Raw genomic sequence first — 16302 nt, forward strand, 5'->3', positions numbered from 1 at the left:
TAAAAATAAGCCTAAATAAGCCTTAGATCAAATAAATTACTCCTATAATAAACTGCTCAATAATACTGATCTCTGTTGTGTCAGGTAACAATCGAAGTCTTCTCATTACCACAAAAAAGAAGACACAAGCAGAGCAAACCAGCCAGAAGCACCTTGTCTGGAATCATGACCAACTTTGAAATGCAGTGCTTCTAAATACACTACGGACAAAAAGCTTGATAAGTGCATTTTAACAGCCATTTTTAAGTACAGCATATTTTCATAACTTGGAAATATAAGTAAGTAAAACTCTGGTCCTAGTTCCCTCTATGTGAAGCCAATTTCTTTGCAAGAACTCCAGAGGCAAAACCACAAAATCATTTTCTTGCACCTATGCAACTGAAATTTCAATATTACTGTTCATCAGAGCCCAAAAACTCAACAATTTTGCAAAAACTACAAGCACTGCTTATAGTCCATGACTGATTAAGTTCCTCTTTTACTAGTCTCATGTTCCACATTCATGGACCATGAGTGCACTTCCACAGGCTATGAATTATTCAAGGATGAGGTGCTTAAAGATTCTTGTTGCACCTTCTACACTTTTTAAAAAATGAAATACAGTCAAGGCTTTGAAGCTGGCATTAATCTTTGACCCACAGGATCTTAGTTACTAATATGAACTATAACAGCTTCAAGACACATTCACACAGTAGGATAGCCAGCATCTTGGCAGGGTTTCCTTTTTGCTTGATTTGAAACAGACAATTATCCTTTAATTTTCCCAAATTCTGAATGCACACCAGCCACCATGCTGTTCAGCATGCTGCAGATGGATCTCTTTTGGTCCCTAAGGTTTAAAGTACACTTTAAATCACGAAGCTGCTAATTGCCTACGTGGAACCAGAAACAGCAATCCAGCAAATCTATATTGCTCCCATGCTGTGATCCTGGACCTTGTTTTAGTTAATGAGAGATTACTACACTTAACATCAAATTAACCTCCAGATTCCATAGGTGGCATAATGAAGCCAAATAGCAAATTTTCCAAACCACCCTTCACAGTGTTAAGCCTCTTAAAAATAACTACATGCTTAATGACAGCTGCATTTTACTGAGAGACAACCACAGACATGCTCAAGACCACAGGGCTGGAGAAGTCTGCACAAGGGTCTGGTTTTTTTTACTTATACTGCATTTACAATATCCAGAAGGAATTTCATAGGTAATAGAGAGAACTTCTTTGTGTCATGCTAGAGAAAGCAGTCTGCCTGCACACTCTGCATGTCAAAATCAGAGGAATGGGGAACTGGAAGAGAACAGAGCTCAGGCTGCTGAGGGCCAAGATGGTCCCCCTTAGACATTGGTGTACCTGCAGCATTTCCTCCATTTTCTGCAGTGCTCCGACAGAGAAGCAGGCTCCTGATGGAACAGAGACGTGGAGCCTTACTACAGCTGTAGTGAAAACTAAGTGTGTGGCTCCCACCACAACTGCATGCAAATCTTCTTGGAGCTTTTCCTAGAGAAGTGGTCTAGGCTGACAACTTTATCTCTGGACAAAGATTATCTACCAGTGCAGCTCCTCTACAAGGAAACATCCCTGCTGGCTATGCACCAGGTCAGAAAAAACAAAATTATCTGTGGACTAGCAAGGCAAATCAGCTCACAATTTTGTTTTGTTTTTCATAAACCACAAGTTACAAAATTCCAAAAATTCTCTAACTGAAGGTGCTAAGAAAAGTATTCATTAATTAATAAAAAACCCCTAATGCTTCTACCACAAAGTTTCTACATTTACTCTTGACTTTCTATCTTCTCATTTTTACTACTCAGTTACCTCCACAGAATGGATGCAAAAAGATTTCCATCAGCACATTTAATGAAAAACATTTCTTTCAAGCAAGGCACAAAATTTAGATTTATTTAATTTGATTAATCCCAATTTTTGTTTTACATTAAGTACAAAAACCAGCTGGAACGTAGGTGTAAATACAATTCCACAAAGTAGTTCAGTGAGATTTAAAATCATATCCAGAACCGTAAAGCACACTTAAAGCAGCCCAGGATATACAGATTGCTTACCATAACTGCTGAAACAGCTCATAATGTATCAACATATTTAACAACCTCCAGCAATAACTTATCTCCTTTCTAATCTTTCATTTAAAATGCATTTAGCAATTCTGTACCTAACAAAGAAAGCATTAAAGAATGAGAAGGGCAGGTAAGTTTTACTCAAGCAGAGGCCTAACTTAAACACATACACAATCAAAATTTAAACAATAGAACAATGACTTCAATATTTTGAACATTTCTAAGAACATAAATGCTAAGATAATATAGAAAAATAGCCACAGGCTCCAAGACTTATTTACTTCTCAAAGAACTTATGGTGTACTGTAGCTGCCTGAAATATTTTAACAATTAGAGAAAACTGTATCTCCAGGTTTGGTACGTTTGTGTTTTCTAGATGACAACATACACTTAAGACAACCATCAACTTATTTACAGTTAGGAGCTTATTCCTTTTAAAAACTGTATTAAAAAAAATCAGTTTTGGCACTATCCCTAAGGCAATGGATGATAGGTACCTAAGACAGCAAATCACATAATGAAAGCATAACCAGAAGAAAATAATTTTTAACCTGTAAGAAATTGTGAGGCTATAATTAAAGAGGAAATTTAAAAATAGCACTTCTAAGTCACTAGAACACCCTACCCAAAACACTGAAGATTCTTGCTATATGCAACAGGAATTTCCTTAAATCTGTGAAGCCCCCTTGTCTCGTGGGAGAACACAATCTTTCTATGGTTATTAAATTATCTAACTAGCTTTATTACCAGAAAATAGCAAAAAGTTTAAGGAGAACATGAATTTATGTTTTAAGTAAGCAGAAAAAACATTACTCTGAAGTCCAGCCTTTGCTGTATTTAAAACACCCCAAAGGTATTTTGTCCTTTCAACCCACTGAGTAAAGACCACAGCATCATTTTTTTTATTGATATAAATATTTTAACAACTTCCTTTTTAGCATTTCTATCCGCTTCAGTTGTAGCTGACCCTTAAACAATTTCCCAGTGTTGCCACATTTCCACTGCAAGCCTGGATTTCATAAAGTGTGGATTTCATTTAAACTTTAAAATAATCTTTGCGTTTATCCTAAATTTATAAAAGTTTTTTTTTTTCAAAACTTAAGGCAAAAAATAAGTTTATTGGTTATGTTTCTTTAAGTCTGAGAAGGTGTATGAGGCTGTTTAAATATCAAAAAAGCTAACGCCATATACAGTATTACCAACAAAAGTAAAGAATAAGGCAGCATGCACCCTTAAGATGAAAAGAAAATTTAATTTTACAAGATGTTTAAATAATCCAAAGGCAAAAAGTGTCTGTCTCCTCCAAGAGTATCTTCATAAAACATGGAAATTTTAGAGGAATGTTTTAGAGGACATCAAATTACTAAAATATTCCGTTCAACGTTTATACAAATACATTACTACAACTGTAAGTTTACATACAATCAACTGACATCTCAGTGTTAACTAATTACTTAAATTTACAAGACAAACATAAATAAAGCTGTTAAAACAGGCAAGTACAGTACTGATCTATCATTGAGCACAATGCATTTTGTACTTCTTTCACCTTGAAAAGAATCAGGTTAGAATTGTGCGAAGTCTATCTCCAAACCTAAAAATAAAATAAAAGAGAATTAAGTATTTCTATGCAGGTTTTACACAGGGTGGGCATATTCCAAATGTTTAAGTCCTGTTTTCAGGTGTGTAATTTACCATTTAACAACCTTCTGTCTGTTCTCAGAAGAGGCCACAGTCCTTAAGGTTATTTTTAATAATGACATCAGTTACAGCATCAAAAACAAACTGCACATTTTTTGTGTCTGTGGCACACGTGAAGTGAGTGTAGATTTCCTTTGTGTCTTTCCTCTTGTTCAGATCTTCAAACTGACACTGAATGTAAGCAGCTGCTTCTTCATAAGTGTTTGACCCTAGAAGAAGAAAATTGCTCAGTAAGCAGATTTCCAACAGAGGAAGAACAAGACGCACACTATCTCTGAAGGAGGAGGTTCTTTGGAAACAGTTAACTTAAACCTGAAGAGGAGGAATTCCACAGCCATTGCTTTGAGATACCATTAAAAGAAACCTTGGAAGGATACCTTTTGGATGCATTTGTAATAATAAAAACTTAGCACCCAATTCAGTTCCAGGTGCAGGAATAGTTATTTACTGAAGTGCCAGAGGAACAAGTCATTAATGACCAATCACTTTCCTAGTTTAGGATATTTTGTTTCCTTGATTTAAGTTGCTTGCTTTAAATTTTTATGTTTTTAAAAGCTTTGGGGTTTTCCCACACTCTGTTAAAGACACTTGGCATACATGTTTCTCTCAAGCTTTTTACCTCCAACATGCTATTTTCTGTCTGAAGTTACAATGAAAATGATACATAAAGATGCTAAGACTTGTTAAATTACATCATGCTCTTTCGCTGTGTATTTCCTGAATAAGCCACAATGTCAAAATGTTTGTACACTGCCTGTTCAGAAACCTCTTATGTACCTCAGGAATTCCTACTTATATCAAAGTACAAAAGTAGGGGTTTTTTTCTTAGAAATAAGAACAGGCTAAATAAATGAGCCTGAACAGTTGCAGCAGTAACATGTAAATGCTATCAGAGGAGCAGTATACTTCACCTGGTTAAAAAGACTTCAGCAGTATTTTATTTGTGACCCATCAAAACAACCCCCATCTGTTTTAGATGCCTGAAGTAATACAACTCCTCATGATCTGGGCATCGAAAATTAGTTATTTTAACAAAAAAAAAACCCAAACCCTTGACCATCTGCACCACTCCAATACCTGCATATTCAGGGTAGCAAATAGTGAGAGGACTTCTTTTGATTTTTTCTTCAAAAAGGTCTTTCTTGTTCAGGAACAGAATAATAGAAGTGTCTGTGAACCATTTATTGTTGCAGATACTGTCAAACAATTTCATGCTCTCATGCATCCGATTCTGTAATTGAAAAAAAAAGCCATCACTTTATATTTTATCAGACTTCAGTAGTAAAATAAGGATACATATTTTTGATTACTTACTAATGAACCAGTTACAAAACTAAGTTTTTAGCAAACAAAATCACATTTTACTGCAGGGAAATACAGAGAGGCCAAGACTACCACAAAGATCACTTCCACAAGCAGGGTTTAAGCAACTTCTTTTTTCTCATTTCCAGGTTTAAATTTTCAATATTTCAGATTTTTTTTTGGTGTGAAATGTTTTCACATTTTGCAGTACAGATATTCTACAAGAATTGCTGAGTTACCTGAATTTGTCTTAACACTGATTAGATCTTCTGGAAATTGAAAATAAATTCTGCACCTAGCTGATATTCCAGAATAAGGAAGAAAGTTCTACAAAACTAGAGAATCAAGTAAGCAGGTATTTTAACTCTTACCATAATATTTAACTCTGTAGAAAAATTATCCAACATGTAAGTACTTTGGCCAAGTTCTAGTCATTTAAGTAGCAGGATGCTAGCTACGACCTTCTTTGACACTATATTTGACTTGAAAGGTTTTCTTATTTCTCTTTCCTCCCCAAATTATATTTTATAGAAAGTTGCAGAACACAAGGAAGAGCACAAGAGTCTGTTAATGATTCACATACAGAGGTAAACATCACTTCAGACCACTCAAGACAGTAAAATGCACCCTGTGCACAGTGACACGGAAGGAGCAAACTCTTGAAAGAGGAGAAAGGAGCCGAGGGCGTTGGAAAGGAAAAAGAAGAGAAACATTTCTGCAACTAAGACAAGAGATTGGAGAAACACAGTTAGAAAGAAACAAAAACTGAAGACTGAGGATGGAAAGGAAAACAAAATGTGGTAAAGAAGATACAGGTAAATGAAATAATTTCTTACTATGTACTTCTAGTATCCATAAAGAGACTAAAATGTGTATTACTGACAATGTAGCCTCATTAATTTATGCTTCCTTTAAAACATGAAAAGTATAGGTAAAAGAATACTTATCTCTTAGTATTCCTTAGGAGAGTATCACCATTCACTGAGACCTTTTGTACAAACCCCATTCATCTTATAAAGCAGTAATACTTCAAAACACCCATTTATAGCTTTCCTTCAAAGCTTAGTTTCTGTGCTATTCTAACTATTCTCTTCTTCAACATTATGGTACTTGCCATTTCCTCATCTTCAGCCAAGACCAAGTCATAATCACTCAGTGCCACACAAAAAATAATTGCTGTAACACCCTCAAAACAATGAATCCACTTCTTCCGCTCTGACCTTTGGCCTCCAACATCAAACATTCTGCAAAACAGAAATAAAAAGCAGTGAACGAACTTTGGAATTTTTAGCTTTCTGAATATTAACCAACAAAATCTGGAATTATCAGCTGTGTCAGTCTGAGAACAACATCTTAAAAGAAGGCAAAAACTCCGTATCTTGTATTTTCTCAGTATACACCTCGATTTTAATAAAGCTTTGAAGGTCTTCCTATACATTTTAGAGAACATGAGAAAGTATGAGATGAAAGAGAAACAAAATCAATGATTTACAATATTATACTTCATTAACAAAGTTAATTGTAATCTGCAAAATAAAAATATACAGTTAGCTTTACTAAAACCTCTACCATAGTAAAAAAAAAAAAAATACTGATCAACAATATGGACTGTCAGTCCTGGTGAGTTTTAGCTCCTCTCTCTTCTAAGTCAAATTATAACTTAGATCTGTTCTTCAACTCGCCATGTTTAAATGGGTTATTTTTAAGAGACTATCTTAGAAGACAAAATAAGCATTATATAGTAAAAACCCCTCATTTTCCCTCCAATAAATGCATTTTTTGAAATGCAATTAAGTCTCACATATGACATTTATTGAAGCTGATTTGTGTCTTTTATTAGCCACCTTTCCTGTTTTCCATGAGTTGAAAGGTTGCAAGTACAGAGCAGGTAAAAAACCCTACCGATTTAATGTTAGTGCACTACAGAAACACTGTAAATTGCACTTGAAGGGATTCAATTACAGTTGTTATTTTTAGATATCTTCAAGTGTTCCAAGTTGCTAGGTTTTAATTTGAAAAAAAAACCCACAGAAAAACTAAGTAGAGAAGGAAAAAAAAAGACCCTTTGCTTTCTCATGGAAAACTGTCAGAAACACTGTAACCTCTAACAAGGTCTTACACTTGGGCAAACTACTGCAGAAGTGACAATGCTCACTGCCCTTTTAATGTTCTACATTGAGATAATGCCGTGTCAAAAACAATTGAAAGATAATTCCTGCTGGAAAGAAGGATTCCTTAGAGGTGCTCCTTATCTTCAGAAAAATCTTTGAAGGGAGGTCTTTGGATATCACTTTATACAAATGTAAACCAGCCACCTATTTTCAGTTCTCAAATAATTAGCAATGGCTGTACCCATAGAATATATTTTGTACTTAATAATGTACTTTGTACTCTATCTTAATAATTAATCCCTTAAATTTTAGTAATTACTTCTGTCAATTCTAATGCTACGCTTTGTAACTTTACACTGAAACCTGATTTTCCATAATAATTAACACTTCTACAAAAAAAGTGTTCTTTGAACAAAAAACTAGTAAATAATCAGACTCAACTTTGGACTAGGCTATAGAAACAGGATGACGATGACTTGCTATTTGCAATTCAGATTGAATCAATAATCAAAGCTATGTTAATTGCTTTATAGAGAAGGCTGAATTGAGGCCCAACCAGAAGGAATCTAAACACATACTGCAGAACAGGTAAGGGAAGAAAATGAAACAAATTTATTCTGTGCAGCTAGTCATACTTATGTACTCTTCCTTAGTATAATCAAGCCTTTCATGTGTTTGGATGATCTTCAAAGTTCATTTCAAGGTTATGTAAGAGTGTACTTCAAGCCCTCCCTATAACTCATTAAGCCTATTGCCTAAGGCACGGGTACAGATGTTTGAATGTACAACATTACAGCTAAACAATTCCACAGGCCTGGCTCAAAGACACATTTTACAGAAGTGTAACCATATGGTCCTTGTAACAGTCCCAATAATCCATAGAGACTGGACCCATCTACAGTAGGGAACAAGAAACATTGGAAAGTAAGTGAGAAGATGGAGAGCTCTTGAGAATACTGAAGTTCTCTCTTCAGGCTTGGCTAAGGACCACTCTTCTTAGGTTTGCAAGAGATTCATTACCATTTATCAGCTATTCTTTTGTGGATTAATACAAATTTCATATTTTTAAACCCTAAAACAAGGAAACAAACCAGATTTCTACAGTATTGATTGTACTGAAGTATCCATATTTCAGTATTTGCCATGCATTTCCAGGAAAAAAGTATTTTCTATGAAGATACTAAGGAAATATGTAATACAGACATGGTGAACAATTTCTGCAGAATCTAAATCCATATTTAAAGTGTGTTTTACTGAGTTTTCTTCTCATTCTCCCTTTATCAGTAGGAGGCAGATTACGCTGATAGTTAACACTATCCTGTGTTTTCACCTTGACTGCTGCATGTGCATCAGGGCAAACTTTTTACAAAAGCATATTGTGAAAGGACACGGGGGAATGAGTTTGAAGTGAAAGAGAGTAGGTTTACATTAGGTATTAGGAAGAAATCCTTTCTTGTGAGGGTGGTGCGGCACTGGAACAATTTGTCCAGGGAAGTTATGGATGCCCCATCCCCTAAAGTGTTCAAGGCCAGGCTGGATGGAGCTTTGAGCAATCTGGTCTAATGGACCTGGTCTAGTGTCCCTGCCCACTTAAGTAGGGTTAGAACCAGACAATCTTTAAGGTCCCTTCCAACCCAAACCATTCTCTGATTCTATATCTGTAGACATAAAATTTACTATCATTATTTTCTAAATCTCGCACCACAGCAAACATAAATTACATTCTTCCATCTCTAAAATACTACCTTAAAGTATAGGATGTATTTGAATTCACCTCTTTGGGAAAATGGATTTACTCTTTCATAGAACACCAGCAAACTCTTATAAGCTTTCAGTTTTCCAACAGAATTTAAAACACGAATCCAATAGAACAGCTATTTAACATGGCAGAAAATGTAATATTTTGTTTTGAGATTTAATTTATATCAAAAGTATCCTTATAAAACCTTTTAAATATAACAAAAACATTTATTGGAGCTCCAACAACTCTCACATGCCTTCAGAAAACTGAGTCAAGCACATGAATTTTATTTTTTTTTTACAAAAAGTGGGGGGAAATAATCAAATATGTGGTTAGACTAATTTGTTAAATTACACCACTGAATGCCATATTCCATAATTTTACAGGAACTTGGATAGGCAGATAACAATGCAGCACGATTTACATACTTAAAATGAAGATCCTTGAAAGTAAAGTGAGTTTCCACTATTCCTGTAGTTTTCACTCTAGTCCTGAGAACGTCTTGTTGAGTTGGAATGTAGCTGGTTTGTGCTATCCTGTCCAAGTCATTCAAGTAACTAAAGGTAAAAATAAACATTGCTTTTAGTTATTCATAAAACAGCAACAAAATAATTACAAAGAATTACAGAAGTTTTAAGTCTGTTCATTACACGGTGCTTGAATTTTATAAAATAGTTTTCCCTGAGACACAAGACACAGTATTCTACAAAAATTTCCAAGTTCTTTCTAAATAAGCTTTTGAGACACAATGATATTTCATCCTAGATGAAAGGAAACTTAAGCAATTTATTCCATTACAAAGAAGTCTTCTTTAGAAATTCCAAAATGGAAACATGGTTCCATAAACATCCATGTTATTGGCACTAATTGTAACATGTTCATCTTTGCAATTGACTCAACTGCAGGTTACTTTCAACCATAAACAAAGCCCAGAATCACTCTACTTGATAACAGATATGGAAAGAATAACTCAGTGTTTTGGCCAGATTTAATGTGTCTAAGAAAGTGCCTAATACATAACAATTAACTTTCTATTGAGAATTCCTAATTGCATGTATTTTTTAGAATGAGTATGCTTTCACAGCCAAACTCTTTGCAACGTAGGCCAAGTCCAGAGTTTCCAAAGAACTATACAGCTCTTACTTATACTTTTTCCATAGTAAATAGAGAAGGCATTGTGTTCTATTTTCTGTGTAACAAGAGGTTAACAATTTTACAGACACATTTATATGGCCAGGAGAACAGTTTTCTTATGAAACTTGAGTCACAGTTGTCTAAAACAAAATAGACCACAGGTTAGCACAGGAGAGTATGTGAATCTCCAAACGAAATGTTCCATATGGAAAAAAAGTTTATACAACTGAGAAACAACTTCAAGTACTACAAAATACTTCAGAATCATAAAAAAAATGTACTACAAGGCAATACCACTGCTATTGCCACTCCTGCTATTGCATTTCCTTCAGTGGACTGTTCCTTGAATGCCTTACCATTACTTACTGCCATACCATCTTATTTTTGCCTTCCTAGTTCCTTAATGTTTTATTTTCTTACTTAAGTGCCCTAGCATGAAAGATACATTCTAATTGTTTCTTGGCTCAACATTTCCAACAGACACCATTAATTAACAATGAAAACATAGCAATGTTGAAATAGGAGAAAACTATTATGAAAGAAACTAGTATCCTTGGTAATACAGATACAGATCATGTAATCACATTTTTTGACACATTCAGATAATAAAAAGGTACTTTAGTACTTTAGTCATGTTTTTGTAACAGAAAACCTATTAAAGCACCTTAAATCAATCTTTGTCTTCTTTAAGGGAGTGAAACACGTGGTCAGAACATGACAAGCTCATAATTACACTATGCCTTTCTCCTTTTCAAAGCTTTGCTGCAGCATTTTGACCCAAGCAGACACTATCTTTGTCCAGATATTTCTGTGGTTTCCATCTACATGGGAGCAGAATTTGTCAGAACATGACACCTCATACTGCTTTAGCTACTAGTTAGAAGGCAAAGAGAATCTTGTCTGTCACACTGCACTTACTAGGCAGCAGAGTCATTGAGCTGGTATTCTCTAGATCTGTTGAAACAGGCTTGGACCCCGGTGTCTTTCCACAGTCTCTTGATAACTCCTGCAAGCTCTGAAGTCATAAATCCTTCTTCTGCTGCTCCAGCCAACACAAAGAGCTGACGAGCATCATCCTTTAGGATGTAAACACAGGGTGAAGAGTGAAATATTGAGAAATACAACAGAAGTATTACCACCTAAGAACCAGATTCAGCAAATGCATTACTTAACCCCGAAAATGTGAATGTAACCAAACAAAAAATGTGAAAGAAAACAAATTGTTTTAGTGTTCTGCATTGGATATTAATTCCCACATTTTTCAACAACAGAAAAAGACTAGTAATCTATCGTTAGCTGACAAAGCTTCTGGTCTGTTTATAACTTGACTGAAGTTTTTATAAACAGGAGTAGCAACATGTTTTGTGCTCAAACCTAAATCTAACCATATTTGTTCATAAAATACCACATACTGGATAAAATTGTTACAATACAAACTAGACCCTTCAGAAGGGTAGCTGTATATTGAACAACTGAAGAAAACACATTAAATGCTTAATTTTAATTAATTATACAACTCTAAAAGTGACAAATAATCACTTCTTCCCAAACCATGCATCAGGAATTAGAAAAACACTTCTAAAAACCTTTCCAGATAAATCAGCTAAAAATATCCATTGTCTTAATTATTCTACAGAGACCAGGTTCTCTTGGTAATCCAACAAGAAGCAAAGATCAAGATTTTTAAGAGCAAATGCTGGATTTTTAAACTATATAATAACTGGCTTTGAGAGTGAGGCTAATGAAGTACAGGATGTAAATCCACCATTCCCCTTTTATCAGCATTTGACCATCACCAGCGACATCCAATTCTGACTGAGCAACAAAATTTAGTATTTTATTTTCTAAAGTATTTCTATTTTACTTAGACCTGTAAGGCACTGAAGGAAAGACAGCAGATGGGTATAAGGAAAATCCACATTAGTACTCTCCTGTGGGTAGCTGCTTGACCTTGGTTATTGGGAGAACATGATCCAATGCCAAGGTACGTCAGCCAGAAAAATCAGCTTGTAACAACTACCCACAGCATGTACTGTTTGTCCAGTAATTAAAAGAAAGAGAACAATGAATCTGGAAAGGAGGAAGAAGAAAAGAGAGACTCAGACGCGTCAGCTGGGAACTGAAAGTGTTTCAAGAAAGAGGAGGATTTAAAAGGCAACACATAAGGTTAGGCCCACAAAACCTAAGTGAAGACCCATATGCAAATCTGTACAAAAATCTGTCAGTTTACTGTTCCAAAATAAAGCTGTGGGGAAAGAAAAAAACCCACTTGCAGGAAAGGCACAGAAAGTAGTGATTGCTCTAAAGATACTGTCCACTTTAGACTTAAATAATCAAAGACTATGTGCGGGAAATTGTTTACAGATGATTGGGTAATACTGAGTTTCAGAAGTTGAAAATGAAAGGCTTGCAGTTCAGTGAACTCAAGCCAAACTTGAAGAGATTCAAACATATATATACACATTTGTAGGTATATGTATGAAGAATGGGTTGTTGATGTATAGCTGAAAGTGTCTTTTGAAAGCTAGAGTAGGTAGGAATCTAAAACAACATTCATCAAACACAAATACTGGTTACTATACATACACAGAAGAAACTGTGAACAAATTATAAAAAATTAAACAGATTGCACTAATAATTACATATAAACCCCACAACTCACACAAGCAGCAGATCTTTAAAAAGGAACAATATATTAAGACACATGATGGAAACAGCTTAGAAACTGACATTTTTGTCACAAAAGACGATGACATTTTATACCTAAGATGGTCTGACTTACATGTCATGCTCTCAGGCAGGGCAGGTGGGGAAAGGGAAGGTAGAACAAGATAACTAATTTCAGCTTTTTAAAAGGCCAAACATTAAAATGAAAAATGGTCTCTGTTACCCCATCTTCCTTTTGCTAAAATGGCAACTACCACAGACACCACAAGTGAGGCAGTATGCAATGATCAAGTCCTATTTTAATTATTCAACAATGCTAGATACTTTCCTTTAGTTATCCTGAAATAGGGAAACTTCCTCTACAGGTGCCATTTTTTTAACCAGATTCCATACATAATGTAATGTAAAATAACCAATTTAACAACCTCTCCAACTGGTGCAAATCTCACATTCAGAAAGTGGTCCACAGTCCTTTGAAGCACATTCACTAAATGCTTCTCAAAACACAGCTTCTACTTAAACTATCCTGTAGCACAAAGGAAAATACACCAGATTTACAACTGACCTGCTGGTGTTACTTGTGCTCTCTTGATTCAATAACTTGAAGAAAGAGAACATTCAACTCACTGCTCTACCATTAGTCTTATGACAGAAATAAGAATATGTGATTTTCAAATACACCTTACCCCATTTAGAGCGAAACCATCAGAAACTCACCTCATAATTTTAAGAGAAATAATCTGAATGTAACAGTTTACACCAGGAGTTACAATTTTGAGCTATTTTTTCCACTAAAGACAACAAAATTAAAACAAAATTGAAAATAATTAAGGTATGAACACACTACTACTAACATCTAATGCTAATGTTCCATAGCAATGTTCCTCTGGGAAAAAAAAAATAATTTGGACCACCAAGACCAGACTAAGTACAAAGGGATGGACAGCTATTTTAAGATTGTTCTGAACACAAGTTTGCCTCATCATTTATACAGCTCTCTGAAGTCGAGAAATTCAGATGACTTAAAACTGACATCATATATAACATGGTCCTCAAAAATCTTCTTGTTAGTCATTTTATCTGCCAACACCTAAATTTACTCCTCCTCCGTTTTCTCTTACTACGCATTCAGTAACATAAGTCTACCATCTGCCTCTTTCCAGCATCAACTGCCAGACTCCAGAGAGGACTGCACAAACACTGAACTAACAAGTAGTGAAATACTGTCAGTGCTCTGGAAAACTTTGGTCTCAAGGGTAGACTACAGCAAACATGAGAGCAAATGTAGAGAGGAATAACCAGTGAAATTGAAGCTTTTACTAGTTATGCTTACAACTGAAGAAACACCAGGTAGAACAGACATACATAAAATAATGGCTATAATCAGATGTCATGCAGATTTAGACTTCAGATACAACTTTATGACTCACTATACATAATTTTACAAACATCTTCCTTATGATAACCATACATAATGCATTTCACAAGGTTAGTGAATGAATACTGTCTACCATTTATAAACTGTTTTTCAAACAATCAATAAAATCTGGATGACTGTCAAGAATTAATTTCTTACTTTTAAAAACCCTTCTCTCCTCCCAAACTGTAATTCCACCTTAAAGTGATGAAAAGAACTTATGACAAAATATTCCTGACTACCTTACATATACTTATGAACATGGTCATGAACAACAAAATCCTTCCTCCATCTTTCCTGATAGACAGCCACAACGTGGCAAGTTGTGGCTTCCAAACCAGTACTGGCGAGCATTCTACACTGTGATTTCTGATTTCTGCAGGGAGGAGATAAAAGCATACATCCTGAACCAAGTTAAACTGCTGTTCAGACCAACAACTCTGGGAATCAGTTTCAGCACTGCAGCACAGACTGTAGTGTCTTGCAATGAGAGGACAAGCAAAAAAACATCCAAAAAAACATTCCAAACATCTTCCTGCCTGACCTGATGTGGATGTAATCAGGATCACCACAGGTAAGAGCACAGGATTAGGACTGGAGATACTAATAGGTGGGATGGCAAATAAACTCATCAGAGATTTGAATGCGGGACATTAGATGAGATAAGATGGAAAATGTACAGAAAAGCTTAGGAAAAGGTCTCATTTCTTGGGAAAAATCCCAGGATTAGTATCATGAAAAAATGGGATCCCAGCAGCAGGTCCATGCCCATGTCTCTGAGCAAAATAAAGACCTCAGCACTGGAAATCAGTATGAAACAGGATCCAGCTCAGAGGCTGGCAATGTTTCAGGCACTGCTGTGTCTATGACCTAATAGAGAAGCGCACACAGTACAGTGCAGGAGTAGCTAGATGCCTCCCTATTTAAGATGTATTTTTCAAGGTGCCTAACTTAAATTACCTACTTAATAGCCCCCAAGTCCATACAAATAGAGACATGACTGTGGACTCCTTAAGATTCAGATGTTTAGTTCTCCAAATTTAGTCAGAATTCAGAAAATAGTATCTAAACCAAACAGTTGTTGTGAATCAACCCAGTGATGACTGCTCCACAGGTCACCTTGTGTGTAAAGACCAAAGGCATTTAGTTATCAAACAATGTATCTCACAAAGATTTCTGAAGGAAATAGTAAGGATATTTCAGATGTGTGTCTGTGCGTGTACTTCAATACTCACAGCCCTGACTGGATCACCAAAGTCTATCTTCAACCTCCCCATTGCTCTAATGATAGCAATAATGGACTGTATGGTGTTACTGTAGACAACAGCTTTGTACTGTTTACATTCTTCTTCTGAATAACCAGCTTCATGGATAATCCTATAGAAGAAAAAAATAAATAAATTCTCTATTCAAATTAAAAAATGTTTCTCTATCACAGTATTTCACCACACTTACTTCATTTGCTTGACAATTGTGCTTTTCCCCGATTCACCAGCTCCTGAAAAATAAACATGGGAAAATTCACCATTAGGCTTTTACTAATCTTTGAAAATACATTTTGATTTTTCACTTCATATATCTAACCAATATAAAAACCTTCAACAGGTTACAACATGCTGAACATGCTACAAACTGATTTTTAATATAAAAATGCACTTTCATCTGGAAATTTCAAAATCAAGCCATTTTAGGAACAAATTTCAGTTCTAAAAAGTCTTTTCTTTCACAGATGTGAGCATAATCTTTACACAGTCTGTTGGTGTTTCTAATGCAAACAGGTCATAAATTGTTCAACTTCAAAGGCATCTAAAGCTTAATTCCTCTATCTTTTTAATCAAAACCTAACCAAAATCCATTCTTCACACTGGTCTTCCGAAATTGCAAATGAACATCTTAAAATTCTTCAAGGCTTTAGTCCTCATAACTGTCTTTTGACCCTTGCATGAATAAACCAACAGTAGGCCTACCTTTAGGCCTGCCTTTTGTTAGAACAGATGCCAGTCAACCTGATATCATTTTAAGTGCGTAACAACAACAACAAAACAAAACGCTATATTAAAATACAAAGCTTAGAAAAACAGTATCTCTGTGAACAGACAGGGAAAAAGACACACTTTCTGCTGTCTCAACAATCTATCTTTAGTCTGCTTCTTACT

General features: G+C 35.3%; 1 protein-coding gene across 2 annotated transcripts in view; it reads right to left on the reverse strand.

The window, feature by feature from the left end:
* Positions 1 to 1877: 1877 nt before the first annotated feature.
* The window catches only part of LOC121336317 (guanine nucleotide-binding protein G(i) subunit alpha-1), a 33216-nt gene continuing 18791 nt past the window's right edge, over positions 1878 to 16302 (reverse strand). The window contains exons 2-9 of one of the 2 annotated variants that reach the window (XM_041405334.1): positions 15602 to 15644; positions 15382 to 15523; positions 10981 to 11138; positions 9357 to 9485; positions 6191 to 6320; positions 4852 to 5005; positions 3769 to 3983; positions 1878 to 3667 (exon numbers count right to left, since the gene is read on the reverse strand). In XM_041405334.1, coding sequence (XP_041261268.1) covers positions 3793 to 3983; positions 4852 to 5005; positions 6191 to 6320; positions 9357 to 9485; positions 10981 to 11138; positions 15382 to 15523; positions 15602 to 15644 — 947 coding nt within the window. In that variant the 3' untranslated portion in view covers positions 1878 to 3667; positions 3769 to 3792. Of the gene's footprint in view, positions 3984 to 4851; positions 5006 to 6190; positions 6321 to 9356; positions 9486 to 10980; positions 11139 to 15381; positions 15524 to 15601; positions 15645 to 16302 lie in introns of both variants that reach the window. The other variant, XM_041405333.1, reaches the window with a different exon arrangement.

Source organism: Onychostruthus taczanowskii, unplaced genomic scaffold (genome assembly GCF_017590055.1).
Source record: "Onychostruthus taczanowskii isolate IOZ18803 unplaced genomic scaffold, ASM1759005v1 scaffold23, whole genome shotgun sequence".
NCBI classification, from domain to species: Eukaryota; Metazoa; Chordata; class Aves; order Passeriformes; family Passeridae; genus Onychostruthus; species Onychostruthus taczanowskii.